This window comes from Aplosporella prunicola (assembly GCF_010093885.1).
Source record: "Aplosporella prunicola CBS 121167 unplaced genomic scaffold K452scaffold_22, whole genome shotgun sequence".
NCBI classification, from domain to species: Eukaryota; Fungi; Ascomycota; class Dothideomycetes; order Botryosphaeriales; family Aplosporellaceae; genus Aplosporella; species Aplosporella prunicola.
This window is the reverse complement of record NW_022983550.1, coordinates 221,030-243,586: the sequence shown is the minus strand read 5'-3', so window position 1 is coordinate 243,586 and position 22,557 is coordinate 221,030. Positions and strand designations below refer to the sequence as shown.

At 46.2% G+C, this 22,557-nt stretch overlaps 8 protein-coding genes across 8 annotated transcripts; 4 read left to right on the top strand and 4 right to left on the bottom strand.

Moving 5' to 3' along the window:
- Positions 1-83: 83 nt before the first annotated feature.
- Positions 84-892, top strand: K452DRAFT_210788 (uncharacterized protein; the record flags this gene model as incomplete). The annotated part of the gene is made up of 4 exons (XM_033536174.1): positions 84-345; positions 397-524; positions 573-675; positions 774-892. Coding segments are annotated over 4 exons (612 nt in total), but the record flags the coding sequence as incomplete, so codon positions are not given.
- K452DRAFT_83759 (uncharacterized protein) lies at positions 856-1,848 on the bottom strand. The gene has a single exon (XM_033547209.1). It carries the CDS (start codon positions 1,665-1,667, stop codon positions 966-968), a length of 702 nt encoding a protein of 233 aa, XP_033394448.1. The 5' UTR covers positions 1,668-1,848; the 3' UTR covers positions 856-965.
- Positions 1,849-2,934: 1,086 nt separating this feature from the next.
- On the top strand, positions 2,935-3,939 carry K452DRAFT_211691 (uncharacterized protein; the record flags this gene model as incomplete). The annotated part of the gene is made up of 1 exon (XM_033536184.1): positions 2,935-3,939. A coding segment is annotated over one exon (1,005 nt), but the record flags the coding sequence as incomplete, so codon positions are not given.
- Positions 3,838-5,417, bottom strand: K452DRAFT_290384 (uncharacterized protein). Its single transcript, XM_033540992.1, has one exon. It carries the CDS (start codon positions 5,407-5,409, stop codon positions 4,135-4,137), a length of 1,275 nt encoding a protein of 424 aa, XP_033394446.1. The 5' UTR covers positions 5,410-5,417; the 3' UTR covers positions 3,838-4,134.
- Positions 5,418-9,262: 3,845 nt separating this feature from the next.
- Positions 9,263-9,847, top strand: K452DRAFT_209985 (uncharacterized protein; the record flags this gene model as incomplete). Its single annotated transcript, XM_033536152.1, has 2 exons — positions 9,263-9,352; positions 9,404-9,847. Coding segments are annotated over 2 exons (534 nt in total), but the record flags the coding sequence as incomplete, so codon positions are not given.
- Positions 9,848-10,823: 976 nt separating this feature from the next.
- K452DRAFT_290381 (uncharacterized protein) lies at positions 10,824-12,939 on the bottom strand. Its single transcript, XM_033540991.1, has one exon. The coding sequence runs from the start codon at positions 12,750-12,752 to the stop codon at positions 10,899-10,901; it is 1,854 nt and encodes a 617-aa protein (XP_033394444.1). The 5' UTR covers positions 12,753-12,939; the 3' UTR covers positions 10,824-10,898.
- A 1,192-nt stretch (positions 12,940-14,131) lies between these two features.
- On the top strand, positions 14,132-15,911 carry K452DRAFT_300812 (uncharacterized protein; the record flags this gene model as incomplete). The annotated part of the gene is made up of 3 exons (XM_033542371.1): positions 14,132-14,300; positions 14,356-14,672; positions 14,721-15,911. The coding sequence occupies 3 exons, from the start codon at positions 14,132-14,134 to the stop codon at positions 15,909-15,911; spliced, it is 1,677 nt and encodes a 558-aa protein (XP_033394443.1).
- A 174-nt stretch (positions 15,912-16,085) lies between these two features.
- Positions 16,086-17,505, bottom strand: K452DRAFT_352873 (uncharacterized protein). The gene has a single exon (XM_033545796.1). The coding sequence runs from the start codon at positions 17,386-17,388 to the stop codon at positions 16,138-16,140; it is 1,251 nt and encodes a 416-aa protein (XP_033394442.1). The 5' UTR covers positions 17,389-17,505; the 3' UTR covers positions 16,086-16,137.
- Between the last annotated feature and the right edge of the window lie 5,052 nt (positions 17,506-22,557).

Sequence of the window (22,557 nt, the reverse complement as noted above, 5' to 3'; positions counted from 1 at the left end):
TCGACGCGCGACATCAACCACCAACACCTCCCGCAAGCTCATCCCATCGCTGCATCACCCTTCCGCCGTCACGCGCCCACGCCATGACGGACAAGCTCCCCCCCAACCTCCTCGCGCTCTTTGCGCCGCGCCCTGCCCTGCGCTACCTGCCTCCTTCGGATCACGCCCCCGAGGAACGCCATACCGCCAACATTGGCGGCGTCGGCCAATGGCTCCAGGCGCTCAACGACTACAAGGACAAGGACGACTATGTCCCCACGGAAAGCTGGCTCCAGCGCAAGGACAGGCAGAAGGTCGAGAGGAAGGAAAAGTTAGAGAAGACGCTGACTGAAGGCGTCCTCGACTGTGCGTTACCTTGCTTCACCTCTACTGGCGTGCGCTGACCCTTTGCTGCAGACAAGCCGAGCGAGGATCCCCAGGTCCGCGGCGATGCCTTCAAAACCCTCTTCGTTGCGCGCCTAGCCTACGACACCGAGGTGAAGGATCTCGAGAGGGAGTTTGGTCGCTTTGGACCCATCGAGCGGGTAAGACTGCCTTTTGCTATGTTATTGGAACAGGCTAACCTGCGTTAGATACGCATTATTCAAGACACGACGCAGCCTGAAAACGCGCCCCCAAAGAAGAAGAACAGAGGATACGCCTTCATTGTGTATGAGCGTGAAAAGGACATGAAGGGTCAGAACCTACCCATTCCCTTCATCCCCCCTCCCCCCAAATCAACAGGTAATAAGTTTGGTATCAACTGACGCAGGAGCTTTGCTTCACTTTTACAGCTGCCTACAAAGAGACCGATGGAATTCGTATCAAAGACCGCCGTGTGCTTGTGGACGTCGAGCGTGGTCGCACCGTCTCCGGTTGGCGCCCGCGACGTTTTGGCGGTGGCCTAGGCGGCCGTGGTTACACCAAGGCCCTTCCAGCACGCCCCTCTGGTGGATTTGGTGGCCCACCCAGTGGTCCAGGCGGGTTCAGAGGTGGCTTCGGTGGCCGTGGCGGCTTCCGTGGTGGCTTCCGCGGTGGCTTTGGTGGAGGTGAAAGAAGCGGTGGATACGGCGGTGGTGGCCGCGGCGGCGGATATGGCGGACGCAGCGGCATCGGCTACCAGTCCAACGGTTGGGGCGGTGCGCCCGAAGGTGCTCCTGCAGGCCCCCGCGGAGGACGCTCAGGCGGCTACGGCTCGGGTGGGTATGGTGGTCGCGATGGACCCAACGGTGGTTACGGCGGACGCTCCTACGACAGATACGGCGACAGGGACCGCGGAGCCTCGGGCAGCAACCGTGAGCCCGTGGGCAGGAGAGAAGATCGCGGTGGAGATCGCGGTGGAGATCGCGGTGGAGATCGCGGTGGTTACAGAGACCGTGATCGCGACGGTGGGTATGGTGGCCGCGATTCCGACTCCAGGAAGCGCGGATACGATGGCGATGAGTACGACTCGAGGAGCAAGCGGAGATACTAGACGCCATCGCTAGCGTCCGAGGCACTGCAGTTTGGTTTGTTCGAACAAGGCCCTCTCTTCTTCCGCGTTTCCAATCTTTTATTCTATTCCCTTTCGTCAACAAGGGTAAGATTGAGGCGCCCCCGCAGCCGCTCGCCTCAAAAGCCGACGTCGTCACAGGACCTGCTTTGCAGTCGCTATATCCTTCGGTCAGGGTAAGCACACAGTAGGACATGGCAATCTCTGAGCCTCAGGAACAGCACCATATGGACCTCGACCTGTCTACATTTGGCATCGGACGCTCATGGGATGATTAATTTTTTGTCACCGGACGAACCGCATGGCTCCGACCGCCGAAGCCGTCTGCTTTCCGATTTGGGCATTTCGTCTGTTGTGTTTCCAACGAGCAAGCAAGTTTACAAGGGTGAGCACATTAATCGGGTTTTGCATAGCTCGCTTGTGCGTTTTGCGTGTGCGTTTTTCTACGGGTAGGTATACCAAAGGGTAGGTATACCGAAATGCTTGTTGCAAAGTTTACAAAGGTGCAACCCGCAAGCTGCGGGGATGAGGGCGAAGGTAAGATCAGTAAGTGTGGAGTTCAGTCTCTTCTGCTAGCATGATCTTGCCGTGAAGCCCCGGTTCGAGCCGTTGCTGCCTCCCTCAAAGCTGCTCCGTCGCAAAGAAAGCTCAGGTATGAGACGGGGGGATTTTTAGCGTGTAAACTAGATAGCGTCCAATTGCAAGTGTTGTTTGAGTAGGCCAAGGTCTGGCCTTGCGTCTTTATCCCACCCGTCCTGGTGATTTGCTAATGTTTACCATGGCTGAACGCCATGGCGCATGTGGAGTACTCGCAATGGGCCAGAACGGCCCTCCTACCTTTTAGAGACACAGTGAGCATGCTTGTAAGAGTAGATTTATATATACAACCTATCACTTTTACGCTGAAGCGGATAGCAACGAAAGACTATCATCTTCTCGTTTCCGTTCTTCTGCACCAAGACACCGGCAGTAGTTAGACCTTTGACCAATTTTCATGAGACGAGAATGCTCACTTCAGTTAGCCCTCTCGCCTATATATATAACAACAACAACAACAATAACAACAACAACAATAATAATAATAATAACAACCACACTCTCTCGCCTGTAGGGAGAAAACGCCCATCACGCAACAGGCCGAGCTAGGCCAAGACAAAACGCTGGACAAAACAAGAGGCGCAAAAAGTGGAGCAGACCCTGGCCGGGTTCTGAGTCGAGTCTTGGATGAGGCGGCTCGGCGCGTCAAGCCGACCCCACGTTAGCACGCTGGACTGCAAGCTGTGTGGAGAGACACCGAGTCGACGACGAATGCGCTGGCGGCAAGAGAATTTTAAGAAGAAAACTCTTTCCTTCCACTTCAATTGCCCTCTGTTCAATTCCTTTTTCTTTCTCGCTCTCCAGCCATGATCCTGCCTAAGCACATCTTTGGCAGAAGAGCAGCAGACCAGCCTCCCCCACAGCTGCCCACGACATCTGAAGAGCGCCACCACCATCGCCGCGTCACATACCCCATGTACAATTCGGCGCGTCACAAGCCGCGGCGGTGGCCGCTGGTGCTGCGCTTCTGCAAAGGCGCCATCCACGGAGCTGTCTTCATTCCCGTCGTGTTGCACTCGCTGTTCACAGCCATAATCGTCTATCTCGACAGCGAGGTGGGCGAGCTAGGCCTCCCCTCATCGCTCATCCCCAGCCTGTCCATCGTCGTGGGCCTGATGCTCGTCTTCCGTAACCAAACGTCCTACGACCGCTTCTGGACGGGACGCAACCTGCTAACCGAGTGCTGCACCTGCGTGCGCAACCTGACGCGCTCGTTCCTGGTCAGCAGCTCGCGCGCCGCCATCGACAACTTCGATGGCCACATGGAGTTTGGGCAGGCGTCGCCGGCCGAGCGCGCCGACACCGAGAAGACGGTCCGCGTCCTGACCGCGCTGCTGTACGCCCTCAAGCACAACCTGCGCGCCGAGTACAGCCTCGGCGAAGGCGTGCCCGCCACTTCCCACCCCGAGCTCGCGCCTCTCTTGCCCACGGATCTGTATGCCCACGAGGATCGCGGCCTCGGCATGCCCCTGCAGCTGGCCGTGCTCGTCGAGGCGTATATCCGTCGCGGCGTCGCGCGCGGCTGGTTCCATGGCCCCCAGGCCTCGCAGCTTACCGTGCAGTTGAATGCGCTGACGGGCGCCTATGGTCGCATGGAGGCCATCCGCGTCACGCCGATCCCGGTCGCCCATCTCATCCATATGAAGCAGGTGCTGGCGCTGTACGGCGCCGTGTTGCCGTTCAGCTTGGTGGACGAGTTTGGCTGGTGGAGCATTCCGATTGTGGCGTTGATTACTTTTACGCTGTATGGCATTGACGGCATTGGGAATCAGCTGGAGGATCCGTTTGGCTATGACAAGAACGATATCAAGATGGATGGCATTGTCGAGGACGCGAGGGTCGAGTGCCAAGTTTTGTTGGATGAGTGGAAGAAGGATCCTAGCTCTATGTTTCAGTGAGCAATGACTTTTGGGGGGAAAAGCCTAGATGGTTGGCTCAGCGAGGTTTTTGTGGCATTTGCTTGGAGCTGGTATCTGCTTTTCCACTAAACACTGTACACTATATGTTATAAGTGAATAGTCTGCTCTTCTACAAATGCCTGACCGTCGTTCTCACTCTACCCCAGCTCAAATATTCTGAACTGCATTCTTTCTCTTCCCTTTCAACTCCGCCTCCTCATCCATCCTCCGCTGATGCCATTCCGGCACAAACGCCTTAACGCCCATGCTCCTCTCCGCCTCCTGCCCCTCCGGCACCCACTTCATCGCAAACCGCATCCCGGGTTTATACCCCCCCGCAGCTGTGGGTTCCGGGCCCACCTTCACATCCGTCATCATCTCCAGCCTGCACAATGCCAGCCCCACGTTCCCAACACCATCAAGCCACCTCCCCGCACTCCTACCCTTCTTCGGGCCGCCTGTGTTCTCCCCATCCGCACCCGCAACCTTCATGATATCCGCTGCAGGTGGCACCAGGCCCGCCACGCACTTCGCCTCCTCTCCATCAAACTCCAGCGTCTGCGGCTCCTCCCCAGCCAAATCGTATAGTCGCACGGGCAAGATCCGCTTCCTAACCACTCCCGTATGCTTCGTCCGAATCGTCAGCTCCTGTCCGACGTAGCATCCCTTGCGGAAATCCACTCCACGCATTACGTCAACGTTGCTCTCGAGAGGCAGTGCCTCGCCCGGCCGCATCTCTGCGGGGCCCTCCGCCAGCCCGTTCAGGTACCGCCGCACGGCGTATGCGCCGGGCATGGCGACGGGTAGGTCCTGGAACTGCGGGGGGAGGTTGGGCGGGGGGCTGGCTGCTGTGATTGATGAAGATGATGTCGAGGAAGATGACGAGGAGAGGTACGCGGCGCTCAGCGGCAGAAGGAGCCTGTGTCCGAAGGCGGGGACGCGCTCGTCGGCCAGGTGGATGAATTTGGCGTTGTCTGCCGCGCCCACGTCGATAGAAGTATCGCCATTATCGCGCCACGCGCTCCAGACGCCCCAGTCCTCGACTGGTACGATAGTGACCTTACTGCGCAACTTATGCCGCTTAAGCAGCATTCTCAGCCCATCCAAACAGCTAGCATCAACCTCGATGAAGCAGGCCCATCCGTTGCCGTCACCACCGCTAAGATGAGCGTTCGGATAGACAAAAGCATCGTACAGCACGCGGCCCTGGGCGTTCAGAAATGCCGTGTACCAGCCGCCGGCGCCCGGGTTCTGCGCTGCGCTCGGGACGTTGTTGGTCGTGAGGCCCTGCAGGAACTTGGGCGCGTCAGGCCCAGAAAGAGAAAGCAGCTTGCGGTGCGGGAGCGCAGCGATGGCGGCGTAGGTGCGACGGGCCACGACGCGCTGGTGGCGGAGGCAGCGCGCACACACAAAGGGCCGGGCGAGAGACGAGCGGGAGAACATGGTATTGCGGATGGAGATTGGAGAAGGAGCGGGCGAGGTGAGCGCGAAGATCTCCGTCATCGATTAAACCGGGGAAGCCGATTGGCCTGCTCGACGGCCCAAGCTCCTCTCACATTTCACGTTTGCACCAGGAGCACACTCGTACGTAGTAATAAAAGAAAAAGGATATAATCACTGGTAGACACCTATCACTCCATCACTTCAACCCATCGTAACTTCATTTGCTGGCATCCTTCACAATCCCGTTCAAGTATCCAAGCAGGAAACTCTTGTCCGCCGGGCTAGCAGTCATGCTGCCTCTGGTGCTTCTACCATCCGGTCCGCCGTCAGCCGGCAGCGACGTGATGCTGCTGATTCTAGACCGATCCCCGCTTGACCCGCGCTGAGCCTGCTTATCAAGGATAGGGCTCACCGGGCTGATGATGCCAGATGGTATGCCCTGCGGACTCGCCGTCTGAGACTTGCCAAAGAGCGACAACAACGCATTCCTTTGCTCGCTCGTCGTGCTCTCTCTACGATCACCAGGCTGCGACGTAGCCTTCGGTGTCGGGGAAGAGGCACCGGCCTGTGGACGGCGAAGGATCTGCGGGTTGAACGGCTTGGTCGCTTCCGCAGCCGGCCTCGGGGAATTGTTGAACCAGCGAGGGGCTGGGGAGCTACGCTGGGCTGGATGAGGTGCCATTTGCTTCGGGCTTGGCGTCCCCGAAAGTTCAGAGCGGGGACGGGAGAGAATGGAGAACTGCGGCGGAGCCTGTGGCTCTTGTGTCGCCTTCGGGCCGCGATCCCTGGACGAGCCATTGCTGGATTGAACCGGCTTCTTGCGCAATGTGTCGAAGTTCGGCTCGTTCAAAGGACCAGACACAGTTGCAGACAAACTAGGAGCTTGGCCTTTGGTGTGTATGCCAGCATTAGGGACTGGTAAAGGACCAGTTTGCTGTGCGGCTGCGTCGACTAGGCTCCGGCGTTTAACGTTGGGGCTTTGCGCCGACAGCTCCACAGGCTCTTGGGATGCCTGGGCCGCAGACTCTGACAGCACAGGAACTGCAGCTGAAAGGGCGGGTGATTTGAACAGATTGAGTAGAGACTCCTGCTGCGAGCTCCTCGGCTTCGTGGCGACAGGCGACACCACGTGGACTTCGGGGTCAACGCGTTGCTCATGAGTAGGCGGTTGGATTGCAGGCGGCTGCGGGGCCTGAGCATGTTGGCGAATTGGTAGTGATCCCTGTACCTGAGTCCCAATTGGTTTGTATATTTCAGCCGCATTGGTAAAGGGTTTGATGGCAGGCTGTGCTGGCGGCGGAGGAATTTGTTTCGTATCACTTTTGAATGCGTTCAGAAGACCCCTAGTATGAGGCGTGAGCTTTGGTGCTGGAAGATTCGAAGCCGGCGGAATCGCCGGTCCCTGCGGGCCAATGGTTTGCGGGCCTTGGGCAAATTGCGGGTCTCCGGTCCTGTGGTAGGGCCTGGGTGCTTGTATCGGCACTGGTGGATAGCCCCGTGGATGCGGCATGGTCTGCGAGGGGCCTCGGTGCAGCTGTGGACGGAATTGCTGCATCGCCGGGTTCGGCTGGCTAGGTTGACGGAACCCCGAGACAGGAGGCAGCCGTGCATTGTTTAACGGACCGGATGGATAACCATTGTTAGGCTGTATATGGGCCGGTGAGTAAGGGAAAGCTGGAGGAGGAGCCATGTGTCCGAACGGTAGGCGTGGATGATGCGGAGCACGCGGTGTTTCAGGCTGCATGGGAGTGGTCGGATCCACTTGCTCAAAGGGTGTCTCTGGAACTGCAGCGCCAGTGCCTTGACGTTGGAAATATGACCCAGAACCACCCCCTTGAAGCATTGCCAAAAGAGGGTTGGGAGACTGAGCAGGAGGTGCAGCATTTGCAGCCGACACTGGACCCTGGCTCGGACCGTTGACACTCAACAGGCGCTTCAGCTCTGCAGCTGGATCGGGCACATTCTCCTGCATCGATGGAAGCTCATGCAAGTTCGTAGTGTCAGGCAATGGTGTTGGGTTGCGCAAGCCTGCCAGCAGTCGGTCGAAGTGCATGTCCTGCATTTTAGGTGGAGCCGGCATGCTATCCTCCGCCGCAGACTCTTCTGTCTGCAATACGTCCTCTTCCGTTTCCGTTTCCGGAACAGGCATCACGCTAGGAGCTTGTGTAGGGCCTCTGCGACCCCGTTTGTTTTGCTGTTTGATCCAATGCTTAAGAGGGCCGAGGAACGGAGCGACCATGTAAAACATGTTGTCTTTAAGCAAGGTTTCTCCACTTCCCTGTTGCGCCTGCTTCTGTCGCCTCAAGGTTGGAAGTTCGGAAAGTTTGTACCAAGATATTTTCTGAACTCGGTGTTATCAGGCTGCAAGACAGAGGAAACGAATCAACTTACACTGATCTCTTTTCTTGTACGCGGCTCAAAATACGTGTCCATTGGCACGCCGCGAAAGACATAGAGGCGCATGTGTTGTTCCCTCATAGACACTTCAATGTACTTCATCTGAGATTCCTCGGCGATAAGGCCAGCGGCTCTAGCGTCAAAACCAGTCTCCTCGTAGACTTCTCTTACGGCACAGTCCAAGTCGTTCTCATCCTTGTTGATTTTTCCACGCGGAAAGCTCCATCTGGCGCCCTTTTTCCAGCCTTTGACAAGAACAACCTCATCCATTGCTTCGTTGAGCAAGATTGCTCCTCTCACAGGCACACGTGTCTTGTATGCGAGGAACTCAGAGTACGCGTGCACGAATACGTCCGCATCGTACTGGGAGAATAGCGGGCAGTGTTGAAAGATAAGAATGCAGAATTGCTTCAGGTTCATTGAGGGCAGAGAGGAGTCGAGGGGCCGTATGAAATCCTCGTAGAACCAGTGTGCTTCCTCGACTTGGAAACATATCCGTTCAACGGATTGGAGTTCTTCTTGGGGAAGGTTGATGATGAAGCGCACGCATAAGTCATCGAGCCCTGGATAGCGACTGTCAGTAACTTTCAAGCGTAAACGACCGAAGATTGCAGGGAGACAGGGCAATTGGACGGTTGTGCGCCAGACCGACGACATGTGGGTATGTATGGACTTACAATCAACTAGCTGCATCTTTGTGTCTGTCATTTTGGCCGGTGTCACTGGGCATATCCGCGCCGGTCGGACTATGGTGAGCTGAACGGGCAACAGCCGCGGATAGCTGCGACGGACGCAGCTCGTTGCTATGTCGCAGGCGAAGAGGGATGTGGAGAGGGGCGGAAAGGCGGCGACAGGGTTGGCAGGAGAGGTCTGCGGCCGCGGATCAGGCCGGGTCGGGCGCGGTGGGGGGGGATTGGTGTTTGGTGTAGTGACGCTCTGCAGCAGTCGGGATGTCGTGTCCGGCGACGGGCCAAGCTGCTGCGCCCCGCCGCCACACGCGCCACACTCAATACCTCTACGCGAATTAAGGTTGTGGCGAGAGCTTTGCGCGCGTGGACGTCATTTCAGCCGGTTTCCTAGTTTGCGCGCTGCATGATTTAACTCCCTTTCTTCTTTCTTTGCCCCTCCAAAACTCCTGGTTGGTCTCGTAGCCCTTCCATCGTCCTTCTGTTCGTCCTTCGCCCACTTCACGTCCAACCATTCGTCGTCGATTCTCCTGCGAAGGCGCTTCCTGAGACGCCGTTTCAGAAGTTCGCAGCCTCGATCATCCCCGGCCAACCATCCGTCGCGATCAGCCACCTGACGCAGCCCGCCAACGCAACACTGCTCAACGCCTGTTTTGGCTTATAAGTCGCCGCGGCCACTTCGCAGGTCGCACCCATCATCTTACTCCCCTAAAGGCATCTCTCAAATCTCCTGGGCTTCAACACAACATTGAGATCAACGCCAATTCATCATGACGCAAGCATTAGGCAAATATGCAGCAAAGAAGATTCTCAGCAAGCACATGGACAAGTACAAGGACAAAGACCCCTTGCCAAACAATGTGAGTTTCCTCCAGCTTGCAAACGATACATTAATTAACATTATGCTCCAGGATCCATACTTCGAGTATATTAAGCGTCCCGGCAGGAACGGAAAGATGAAGACGAAGAAAGTCAAGAAGCAAGTTCCTGACTACATCCCGGAACATGACGCCATCATTCTTGCCAAGATGCGCCAACGCGCCTACGCCCTCGACTGCTGTCTCTTCTCCATTATGGGTGTGCGGTTTGGTTGGAGTAGCGTCATAGGCATTGTCCCCGCAGCTGGTGACATGGTAGACGGTGCCCTTGCTTTTCTTCTTATTCTGAGATGCTGGAGAGTCGACTGTGGAATATCCGCTTTTGGAAAGGGTTGCATGCTTTTCAACCTCGTCTTCGATTTCCTTGTCGGTCTTGTCCCGATCCTCGGCGATATCCTCGATGCTGGCTACAAATGCAACACAAAGAACCTGCGAATCCTCGAGCAAGAATTGGACAAAGCCTACAGGCCAAAGGCAACTCCCGACCCGCCGACGCCTGCCACTGTTTACGAAGACTTCAGCAGCGATGATGAGCGCTTACCGACGCGCAATGGCGATGGAAGAACTGAACGATATGAGCCCAGGAGACCAGAGCCAGCGAGGCAGAAGACAGAGACCCGCGGCGGACCTTCAATGGAGAAGAGCCGCGGATGGTTCAGCAGCGGCAGTAGACGCGAGCGTGAGCCTGATCTTGAACGGGGACACGCCTCGAAGTTCTAAAATGTTTGTGATCGAGCGAGGCGCACTTGGGGTTGACTTGTTCTGTTTTGAGTTCTTTTGTTGCAGTTTAGTTATACTGGGATACCCTGGGAGTATTGGTTATTTGCGGGCCAAATGAATTTCCACCGTAATGGCCTTCCTTTCATTAAGTATCAGTAGACATCAGCCAGCCATGCATGGTTGAACTTGAAATTCCAATGCTTCTTCTACTCATCATACGTGCTCAACCATGTCGCTCTATCGTTCCAATTGCCTACTGATTGGCAACAATGGTAGAAACGGATTGAACTGGATGGTATGCATTTGAACAACTACTGAACGGAGCTCATGGCTCGATGTGAGACTATTTATAGAATCTATTAATCTCGTTTACAACCATCAAATACATGTGTGGTCAAAGTGTTGTCTAATCTTTGAGCTCGGAGCAACCTGAACAACTTGCAACTCTCACTTTCTCAAGCGCCTATCAGAGCGCATCCTAGAGCATATCTTACCAATCCAGGATCAATTACTAAGTGAAGATGAAAGTGATTGTATTCCTTCAAATCGAAAACCAATGGCATTATGATCATGTGTAATACATTCGCAGAAGAGTGACTAGACAATTTAGAAGGACAACACCTTGTCCAGCTACAAGCTTTGTATCCTAGACGTAGTTGAGATCTGAATCACATACATACACGTAACGAAGGAACCATTCTCACAACAACCCAGATATACACTGACGCAGGTTGACCCAGTCCTTTTATTGTTTTGCGCTAAACTCTCTAGCAGTCCGAACATACAGGTTGAGAGGTGAGATCGATCTTTATCCAGCATGCGGGATAAGGTTGGCCCATTTAACATCTTGATATGTACCAGCAGGTGGATCTCTTAAACTTGCAAAACCTTCCACAAGGATATAAAGTCTTGCTACAACATAAGTAAAAAAGACATAAAAGGTTATTAGTAAGTGTGCCACCATAACCACATCAAAAAAAAGGTCCAAAAGCTTTTGCAGGAGCCGTACAGTCCTCCTCCCACTTTTCCTCTTTACTGATGTGAGGTATATATACCGGAACAAATCCATTGAATAGAGATTGGCAAGGACGTCTAGCGGTAATGCCGCTAGGACGATGCCGGACGCACGCCAACACCATTTCTCAACTGTTGTGGGGAAATATGCTGCCCAGGCAGAAAGGTGCGCACCGCCATAAATGGCACAAACAAGGCCAAAAGTGATCCAGTGTCTCCCCAGCCCTTCCGCATCTTCAAACTGTGGTGCTCGACGGTCACTCTCCAAAACATGGGTCGCACCATCGATCTTCAAGTTGCTCCGTTTGAATACAATGTGTGGCTTCGCGTACCTGAGGATTTTGTTGTACTGCGGGAGCTCCTCGTCGGACTTGGAAAGCGCGTCTCTGTGTCTGAGACGGAGGCGGTCAAGTGCGCGGTTTGCGCGTATGTGGTGTTCAGTGATTTTCTGTGCTGTCTCAGGCGTTCCATCCGCCTTCCATGTAGGATCCTCGAAGTTGTTAAGGTCTTCTTTTTGGATATGTTTGCTTCCTAAATTGTCCAGACAGTATTTCACAAGCCCAAGTACTGTGCGAGGAATAGTGTAGTTTGCGCTTGCATGCGCAGCCCTAACTTCTTTGATTTCAACCTGATCAAAGCGACGATCGGTGAATATACCCCAGACTGTGTCCTCTAGATGAACGTCGACAGCAAAGAGAGCAGCAAAGTTGACTACGTTCTCGTCCTTGAAGAAAATGGGTTGTCCGACATCGTATGGTTTGTCTATCCAGAAGAAGTACATCAGAAACGCACAGACGACATGCGTCAAAACGTGTATTTCAAGGAGGGTGAGCGGGAGTCCTTGAACAAGCCGTGCCACGCACTGAACAATGAACCATCCGGCTTGGATGCAAACAAGAAGCTTCGCCACAATATTGGCTTTGCTTTTGTCAGATATCTCACTGTTTGAAGTCTTCGGCAGAATCCCCGCTTTGGCCAGTTCAAGAATTCCATCCAGCGTGAAGGTAAGGCGCTTTTCAGGCCAGAACGATGATGAGTCCACTGCAAACCCACCGCAGACCGCGAAAAAGGCTTGCTCAATCGTCCAAGGCTCGAACTGACTGCTAGTAGAAGCTTTTGAGTAATCCAGGAAGTCCGTGGAATCCAATGCGGCCGGTTGGGAATAGAGAATCGGAGAAAAGCACCCGGAGGCCTCTTCCAACCTACTGGGCGCGGTGCTAACCCTGCAAGGACGGTAGAACGGCTCCACCAAAGGTTCCAAACACTTCTCCCCGTTCTGCGTCTTAGCTGCCAACGTGTTGATCTCATTCCTCAGTTTTCTGACCGCCCGTCTTTGCTCCCAAGCGCAATACAAAACCAGTTCGGGAACACAAACGGCAGCTATCATCCATTTCAAGCGGCGAAAGAAGGTTGCCTTTGGAGAGTTGTGTGGGCTGATGTTCGGATGATAAGCTGTCCAGGCGCATAGAGACAGCGTGGTCAAGCATCCAAGGATCAGGCCCCAGGTTCCTCGCCCTGTGGGGCCGGAGACCCAGCCTGATTCGGCATCGGGGGTGGGATTGGAATTATCAGACTTTCGGGGAGAAAGAGTAGGACGAGCATTGCTTATGGAGAATATGAAAAATGTAGCGAGTAACGATATGGTCATGGCCGATGGCCCGTGCAAACAGTAGCACTGACAGTGAGTGTTTGTGAATGGCTTCTCGACAGAGAGGCCATTTCTGCAATCTTAAATGGAAGGCTGGGAGTTATTCTTGGAGTCGTCGTTTGTTATTGGCGGTGGGGCCTACGGGTACACGCGCGCGGCTAGACCGTTGACTCGTGAGAAAGAGGCGTCGTGCTTCAATTTAGTCATGTCTCGACCTCCACGAACATGCCCAGACTTACAGCAAACTCCAAACATCCACCGGGGCAGAATAACGATGAAAATGAAAACCCGACTGCTACATGGGGGTGGTTCCATCAACTCCACCATGAAACAACTGCTCGGGCAGCATCGGGATGGAAACAGGGCCCGCCTGCTGCGCTCATTATTTTTTTTGCGGGTTCCTAGCAGCTCCCCAGCCTCAAAGATATTGGTAAAGCGTACGTGGATGATGAGGGAATTGCCGGAGGAAAGAGAGGTACCTCACACACGACGGCTCGTCAGGCCATGATTTTCGTGGCCGTGATAATGGTAATTGACTGATGGCAATAGTCGCGCACCATTCACAGGGCGGCGTTGACATGATCCTATCGAGTCAAGCCGGGGCCGGGGTAATCGGCTTATCAAACGAGCCGCAAACGGCGAGCGTAGGTACGTCAAGCCTCACCCACACTTCTTCCTTTTTGAGGAGGCTGATAACAGGTGTACTGAGGACGAGGAGAGCATGTGAGAGCGGGATGATGACGATGATAATTGTTGCTGTAGGGCGATAACCCTGGGTGGTGCCTACCCTGCCCTCAGGGCCTACCAAGGCTGAGTAGGCAGCTACTCTAGAGCGGCAGCTTTCCTCAAAAACATTCACCAACCCAGCATGATTGTCACGTCAGATGGCAGCACCTAGCAACTAGCAACACTTGCTCGGAGCAAACAACCCACCCCAGTCGATCCACTCCGCACTCTCTCGGTGTGGAGCATCTTACCGAATTCAAAGATTGATGCAAAACTGATAAGGCGACGCCCCAATCTCCAGTGTCACCGTGGGTGACATCCCCCGGTCGCGAGGCTCGGCTCCAGTTTAGCTCCCCCCGGTATCAACCTCCGCCACGAGCCTCTCTAGATATATCTCGGCCATGTCTCCCCGTAATGCACACCACTCCTCCTCTTCCTCCTTCGCGGAATCGTTCCAAGGAACCACGGCTGTCCCGGAGCAGGAACCTCTTCTCCCATCACTTTCTTCTTCCTCTTCTTCAACATCTCCCACGCCACGTGCTCAGCGTAAGCAGACGTCATCACGCTCAAAGCAAAGCCCCCTCGAGTCGTCCTTTTCTCCTCGATCATCTTCGAAATCTTCTCTCCACCAGGGCTTTGTGCGCTTCTCCGCCATGGAAAAGGTCAAAAATACCAAGTTAGCCCACTATATCGACAAGTTGGCTGTTGAGGCCGAGCCCGGCCTGACCAGCACGCAGCTGCTATTGACAAACCATGATTTGAAACCAGTGGAGCCTGAACGTCGACAATGGCGCTCTTGGAACTTCGTTGGCTTTTGGGTCGGTGCGTAGATGACCCCTGCTTGTTCTTCCCTGGCATCTGCTGATAATTGAACCAGCCGATTCTTTTAATATCAACACTTGGATGATTGCTTCCTCGAACATCGCCGATGGCCTCTCATGGTGGCAGGCGTGGGTTTGTGTGTGGGTGGGCTACGCTATTTCAGCTTGCTTTGTCTGCGCCACTGGACGTATTGGTGCCACCTACCACATCGGTTTCCCCGTTGTCAACAGAGCCTCTTTTGGAATCTGGGGTTCACTATGGCCAGTCTTCAACCGCGCAGCCATGGCTTGTGTGTGGTATGGCGTACAGGCGTGGATTGGTGGTGAATGCGTCGAGTTGATGATCAGAGCCATCTGGAACAACTGGAGAGACGTAAGTCAGGTGATATCTAATATGAGCTGAGGACTGATGAGGAAACAGGACAAAGTACACAACGGCATTCCCAGTTCCGGTACCACTACGGTCAAGTTCGTCAGCTTCTTTTTCTTCTGGGTTGGAAGTCTCCCCGCGCTTTGGTTCCCCGTCCATAAGATCAGGCATCTGTTCACTGTCAAGGCCTACGTCGTACCTGCCGCCGGCATTGCCTTTTTTATCTGGTTTGTGGTCAAAGCTGGAGGCGTCGGACCCATTGTCAAGCAGCCCGCAAGCGTCCATGGAAGCATACTCGCGTGGGGTATCGTCAAAGGCATAATGAGTTCCATCAGCAACTTTGCGACGCTGATTGTCAACGACCCCGATTTCAGCCGTTTCGCAAAAAGGCCCCAGAGCGCATTATGGTCCCAACTCCTCACGATTCCGATCGGTTTTGCCATAACCTCCTTCATCGGCATCATCGTCTCTTCGTCGGCGACAGTTATCTATCCAGGTTCCGAGCCTGTCTGGGACCCTTTGCAGCTTCTTCACAAGATTCTGGACCACGATAACAACAGCGCAAACCGCTTTGGCGTCTTTGTCATTTCGGCCGCCTTCGCTCTGGCACAGCTTGGCACGAACATTGCCGCCAACTCCGTCTCCGCTGGCACAGACATGACGGCGCTGTTGCCACGCTATATCGACATTCGACGTGGCAGCTACATCTGCGCTCTTATTGGTCTCTGCATGTGTCCTTGGAATCTCATGTCTTCCAGCAACAACTTCACGACCTACCTGTCCGCCTACTCGGTCTTCCTGTCGTCCATTGCTGGCGTCATGGTCTGTGACTACTATGTCGTTCGCAAAGGCTACTATAACGTCAAGGAGCTGTATTCAGCCCGCAGTACCAGTCCCTATTACTTTGCCTACGGTTTCCACTGGCGTGGATACGCTGCCTACATAGCCGGTATCCTCATCAACGTCGTAGGTTTTGCTGGTGCGGTAGGAACTAAGGTACCCGTCGGCGCGACGTACATCTACAATCTTAACTTTTTCTGTGGCTTCATTGTGGCTGCATCGACATATTGGATCCTCTGCGCTGTTTCTCCGATCCCGGCAACCAGCGACACGTGGATGGAGGTTGGCGATGAGATAAACGACATCACAGTAGCATATGATGATCGCACTTCGGATGGCTATGATGAAGAAGTTGTGACGGGCAGCAAGGCCGCTGAGACGGGCGAGCTACAAAAGGTGTAGTCGTAAGTGTTTCGAGTTTTTTACGATTTTGTGATACCATTTCTTCTAGACGCCAAATAGATGAAGAACCAACAGTGTACTCTTTTCTTTTTTTGTCTTATTCGAGTGTGCATTTAAACGATTTGTATGAGAAGCAACAGCAACTTGCGATCGTGGTCCACAGCCTCCAAAGATACAAGGTTAGTCAGGCTGCTATGCGTCTCCAACTGAAACTCATTGGCGCACCTTAGCGACCATGTTCATCGCCTGACATACAACAACCCTCGCTTGAGCTCTTATGTTCAATCTCGCCTTCAGACACCTCATTGTCACCCTCGTCCACTTGTATTTCGTCTGGACTGGGATAACTGTCGCCGCTGGATTGTGATCCGCCACTGAGCTCAGCAAGCTGGCTCTTCAGACCGGCCAGTACTGTCTGCAGCCGTGCCTTAAGGTCTGGGTTGCGTGCCTGCTCCATCTGGAGTTTCATCTCAGTTATTTTGATCCTCATTTCTTCGACGACACCGGTCGACCCGTCATTCATCTCTTCTTCTTGCTCACAAACCACTTCGTCAATTACCAAGCCGGATTCGAATGACTTAGCGAAATCCTCAGCCATACGCCTGTCCTTGATGGCAAACACTACTTGCAATCCGTCCCATCCCTCGCCTCCATCAAACGCTCCCCCACGTTTGCTTTTACCTTTTCTTTTTGCACTTCCCGTCCCAAGAAGCACTTTTCTCCAAGCCTTGGCAATTTCCATGACCGGATTACCATATGCACCACAACCCCAAGCTCCTAACACGACCTTATCTGCGCCCTTCATCTTCAAGATTCGCATCACAGATCTCATCTTGCTGAGCACCAGCTCCCGATCTTTGCTATGCGCGTACGTCTTTTCTTCGCTCTCTTCACCATCCAGGTCGGGAAAGCGAAGCATGCCTGCTGTCACCACGTCTACGAAAAACGACTCTTTCTTGCTCAGCTCTCGTGCCTCATCCGTGTGGTCGCGAAATACCAGCACGTCCGGTGTGAACACGCCGCCGATCTCAGGCAGCCGATAGAACGAGTCGCGCAGTGAGGGATACAATGTTGAACGCATGCAGAGGCGTTCTTCCTGGGAAGCGGCGCCATTAAGAAAACCGCCGCCGGGACAGAGCGGCGAAGCCATGTTTAAGATGGCAATTCTAGGCCGCTTAGTTGGGCTACTAGGAGAGTTCTGATATAGTTGCCGGGCGGTATCAAGGGTTTCGGCCACCTGAAGTGTAATTTGCATAGGTTCTTTAGGTATGGCATTGTCGGACTTGACCTCAGTGTCGGAGGCGACAGGCTGAGGGTCGACAATGAGTTCGGCGGCGTCAATGCCTTTACGGGCGCGGGCGAATGAGGTAAGAATGGCGGGGATGGTTTTGTTGATGGTGGCTCTGGCCTGTTTAGAGCGGGCATCACGGCGGAAAGCCTGTGGCGGAACGACGACTGTAGGTTCAAGACGACCCATTGCTGGAGATTTTGTGACTTGGTATGACTGGGTGCTGGCCGGAGGAGGTCAAGCGCTGTGACCGAGCACCTTGACGTCCGCCATAATAGCAACTTCAATGAGGAACAACGTGGGTAGGTACCTAAGTATGAATCTACGGGTACGTAGTTAACCGAATTACGTGAAGTGATATCGTCGCGGGGTCTCAGGCCGTAGTAGAGTAGGTAACGTCATCGGTACCTATCCTCCGACTACGAGTACGGGATTAATGGCCGCGACGTAGTAGTAGCTACTAATATAGTAAATAAATATATATACTTTTAAAGCTTTCTACCCTTTTTTTTAGGATATATTTAATATACAGTTATAGTAATAGACTACTAATCTAATAATTTATATAGTTATTTCTATAGATATTTACTAAGATACTACTAAGTATATAGTATACTTCTTTTAAATATTTTCTACTAAAGATAAATATACTTATATAAAAGTCTCTCTAAGATATATATATATATATATCTTAAATTTTTTTTAACTATATATATATATATATAGTAATTTATTATAACGGCTATTTAATAAGATATATTTTTTAAAGTATTTTCTAAGATATATATATTATTTCTAAGATAAATATATATATCTTAGAATTTTTTTAAATATGTATATATATATATATATATATCACTTTCTTTTTAAAAATATACTTAGTTATTTGAGAATATATTTCGCTTTTTTTAAGAATTTTTTTTTACTTTTTTAAAGAATATATTTTTAAAAATATATCTTTCTTTAAATGAATTTATTTAAGACTATATTTTTTTAGGAGTATACTCTTTAAATAATATATTCAATTTTTTATAAATATTTATTAGTTTTCTTTAGTTTTTTAGGAGTTTATTCCCTTTTTAAGAATAGATTTATTTTTTTTAAGAATATATTTTCTAAAAAAATATTTCTAAGATATATAGTTTTTATAATAAAATACTATATATATAGCGTAAACCTCTAAGATAAATATATTTATATATCTAAGGAATACTATATATAACTTAAAAATTATATAGAAAAAACTATATATCTTAGTAAATAGCCGTAATATTTCTATATATTATAATATATTATAAAAATATATATCTTAGAGAGACTTTTTTGATATAAATATCTTAGAAATATTATATATATCTTAAAAAATATATATAAAAAAAGTTACTATATATCTTACTAGTAAATAGCTAATATATATATCGAAATCGGCTATTTACTAATATATATATTTAAATAAAATTTCCGAGATATATATAGTATTTCTAAGATATATATATCGAAAAAGTCTATAAGATATATACTTTTTTATATTTCTCGCTTATAAATAAGTATATTATAGTATATTATATAAAACGGCTATTTACTAAGATATATATAATATTTCTAAGATATACATATCGAAAAGGTCTCTCTAAGATATATACTTTTTATATATTTCGCTTATAAATAAATATATTACAGTATATTATAAAAGCATGTGTATCTTAGAAAAAACCGAAAAATATATATATCTTAGAAATTTAGCGAAAAATAAAAAAAGCGTGTATCTTAGAAATATATTCCAGAAACATATATATCTTAGAAATTAGTTCAAAAAAAATTGTATATCTTAGTAATATTTTTTTTAAAAATATATATATATTGCTACAAATAAAAAATATATTCTTAAAAAACCGAATATACTCTTAAAAAAGCAAATATTCTTAAAAAGGCAAATATACTCTTAAAAATATCGAATATATTCTTAAAAATATATAGAATGTATTCTTAAAAAAATACATTCTTAAAAATATATAGAATATATTCTTAAAAAAATACATTCTTAAAAAAGCAAATATACTCTTAAAAAAGCGAAAATATATTCTTAAAAAAAATCGACATATACTCTTATTAAATTCTAAAAAACTATTAAACATATTCTTTAAAAAAAATCGAAATAGATTTTTAATAAATTCTAAAAAAATTGAAATATATTCTTAAAAAATAACTAAACAGAATATAATATATATATTTTTATTTAGAACATATTCGTTTTTTTAAGAAAAATTTCTTAGATATATTCTCGAATTTCTATAAATACTTATTAGTTTTTATAAAAATTATTTTTAGGAGTTTATTTGCTTTTTAAGAATATATTTGCTATTTTTAAGAGTATATTCGATTTTTTAAGAATATTTTTCTAAAAAAATATTTCTAAGATATACAATTTTTAAAAACATATTTCTAAGATATATAATTTTTTTTAATATATATTTCTAAGATACACGCTTTTTTTTATTAAATTTCTAAGATATATATATTTTTCGATTTTTTTTTCTAAGATACACATTTTTGGTAGTAAAATACTGTGTATATAGCGTAAAACTCTAAGATAAACATTTTTTATATCTTAGAAATACTATGTGTATCTCGGAAATTTGCGAAAAATATATATATCTCGGTAAATAGCCGTATATAAAATATATGTATCTTAGAAAAAAAATCGAAAAGTATATATATCTTAGAAATTTAATAAAGAAAAAGCGTGTATCTTAGAAATATATATTAAAAAAAATTATATATCTTAGTAATGTTTTTTTAAAAAAAGAATATATTGCTATAAATAATAAATATACTCTTAAAAAACTAAAAATAGTCTTAAAAAGTAAATATACTCTTAAAAAAATTGAATATATTCTTATAAAAAACTTAATTTATTCTTAAAAGAATATATTCTTAAAAAGCGAATAAACTACTAAAAAATTAAAAAATCGAATATATTCTAAATAAAAATATATATATATTTAATATAATTACGCTATTATTATCTAATTTAATTAAGTTTAGCTTCTTAAAACTTAGAATATATAAAAATAAATAGTTTAATTAGGATCTATATTCTTAAAATTTAGAATTTACGAAAATATTTAGTTTAATTAGGATCTATATCCTAGAACTTAAAAATACGCGATTAATTTTATAGTTTAATTATAATTAAAATTCTAAAATATAGAACTAGACGCCTAATATTTAGTTTAATTAGATAGGCGCCTAATATTAGAATATAAATACTAGAACCTTCCTTTCTTTTATTTATTTAAAAAATCGACTATAGAGCTATTTTTAATTAGAACAGAGTTTTTAACTATAGAAGACGTAAGAAAACAGTCCTTATTTTACGTTACCTATCGAGGAGAATTATAGAGAATAAAATTAGCGATTCGAAAATATTATGCTATATTTACCGTAATCTCGTAGTAAATAGCTATCTATTTAAGATATATATCTTAAAAAAGCAAGGTATATTTTTACTTTTTTTTTAAGAAGATATACTCCTATTTCCTTTTTTTTTTAAGAAGTTATACTCCTATTTCTTTTTTTAAGAAGTTATACTCCTATTTAGCTTTTTTTTTAAAGAAAATATACTAGTATTTATTAGATCTTTTTATTATTAAACGGATTATAAATTATATATACCCTTAATCTTCCTACGAAAATTAGAGATATTCGAATTTAACTAAGTTCCTTATTTCCTATAGCTAGGAATTTATTATAGATAACCTAGTAATTCGCCTACTATAAATTCGATTAAATAAGCGAATTTTATATAGAAAAAAGGCTCTATATTAGGCGGTTTAGAGAGCTAAAGATTCGATTTCTTCGAGTATTTAGGGCGACTAAAACGAAATAAATCAAAAATTTTAAGTACTATTTTTTTTATTAAAAGTTTAGTTCTGTTTAAATATACTAACTATTTTTAGCCTTTTTTTTTAAAAAAAAACTCGAAGAACTATAAGTAAAAGGAGGAGGCCTCACTAAATTTAAAAGAAATTTAGAAATAAAAGAATTCTAGTAAATTTTTTTTAATAATTATTTAGAAATATATCTCCTTAAAAAAAAGCAAAAATAAGAGTATATTCTCTTAAAAAAAAGAAACAGGAGTATATCTTCTTTAAAAAAAGCGAAAATACTAATATATCTAATAAATAGGTATATATTTCTTTCTCTAGACGTATTTTTAGAGCTAGCTATCTTAAATTTACGCGAACATATTTTAATTAATACTGCCTATATAAGAAATTAACGGCTATTTACTAAGATATATATAATACTTCTAAGATATACATATCGAAAAAGTCTCTCTAAGATATATACTTTTTTATATATTTCGCTTGTAAGTAAATATATTATAGTAAATTATAAAAAACATATGTATCTTAGAGATTTAGCGAAAAAAGCGTGTATCTTAGAGATATATTTAAGAAAATATGTGTATTTTAGCTATTAGTTCGAAAAAAGTTGTGTATCTTAAAAATATTTTTATGTATCTTAGTAATATTTTTTTAAAAAAAAGATATTGCTATAAATAATAAATATACTCTTACAAAAATTAAATATACTCTAAAAAACGAATATATTTTTTTAAATATATATATATATATGTATACTCTTAGAAAGTAAATATATTCTAATAAAACACGAATATATTCTAAAAAAATATACTCTTAAAAAAAAAGCGAAATTTACTCTTAATATATTCTAAAAAATCGAAATAAATTCTTTTAAAAAAAATAACTAAGTAAAAGATTTTTTTATTATAAATATTTAAGAATTTTTAATTTCTTTAGGAGTTTATTCGTTTTTTTAAAAGAACATATATATTTCTTAGGAATATATTCGATTTTTTTTAAAGAATATATTCGATCTTTGAAGAGTATATTTTGTTTTTTTATTTTAAGAATATATTCGATTTATTAAGAATGCATATTCTAAAAAAATATTTCTGAGATAAATAATTTTCTAAGATACATTTCTAAGATATATTTCTAAGATATATAATATTTTAATTTTTTTTTCTCTAAGATATATATATTTTCGAATTTAATTTCTAATATATATATATATTTTAAATATATTTCTGAGATATATTTTTTAGTAATAAAATGCTATATATATAGAGTGAAACTCTAAGATATATGTATTTATATATCTTAGAACTATTATATTTATCTTAGAAATTTTACGAAAAAAATACATATCTTAGTAAATAGCCGAGAAATGAACTATAAAACACGTTTTACTATTTATTAATAGTAATATTATTAGATTTTAATAACAATATTATTCTAATTTGTTTTAGAATCGCTATAGGTGCTAGGA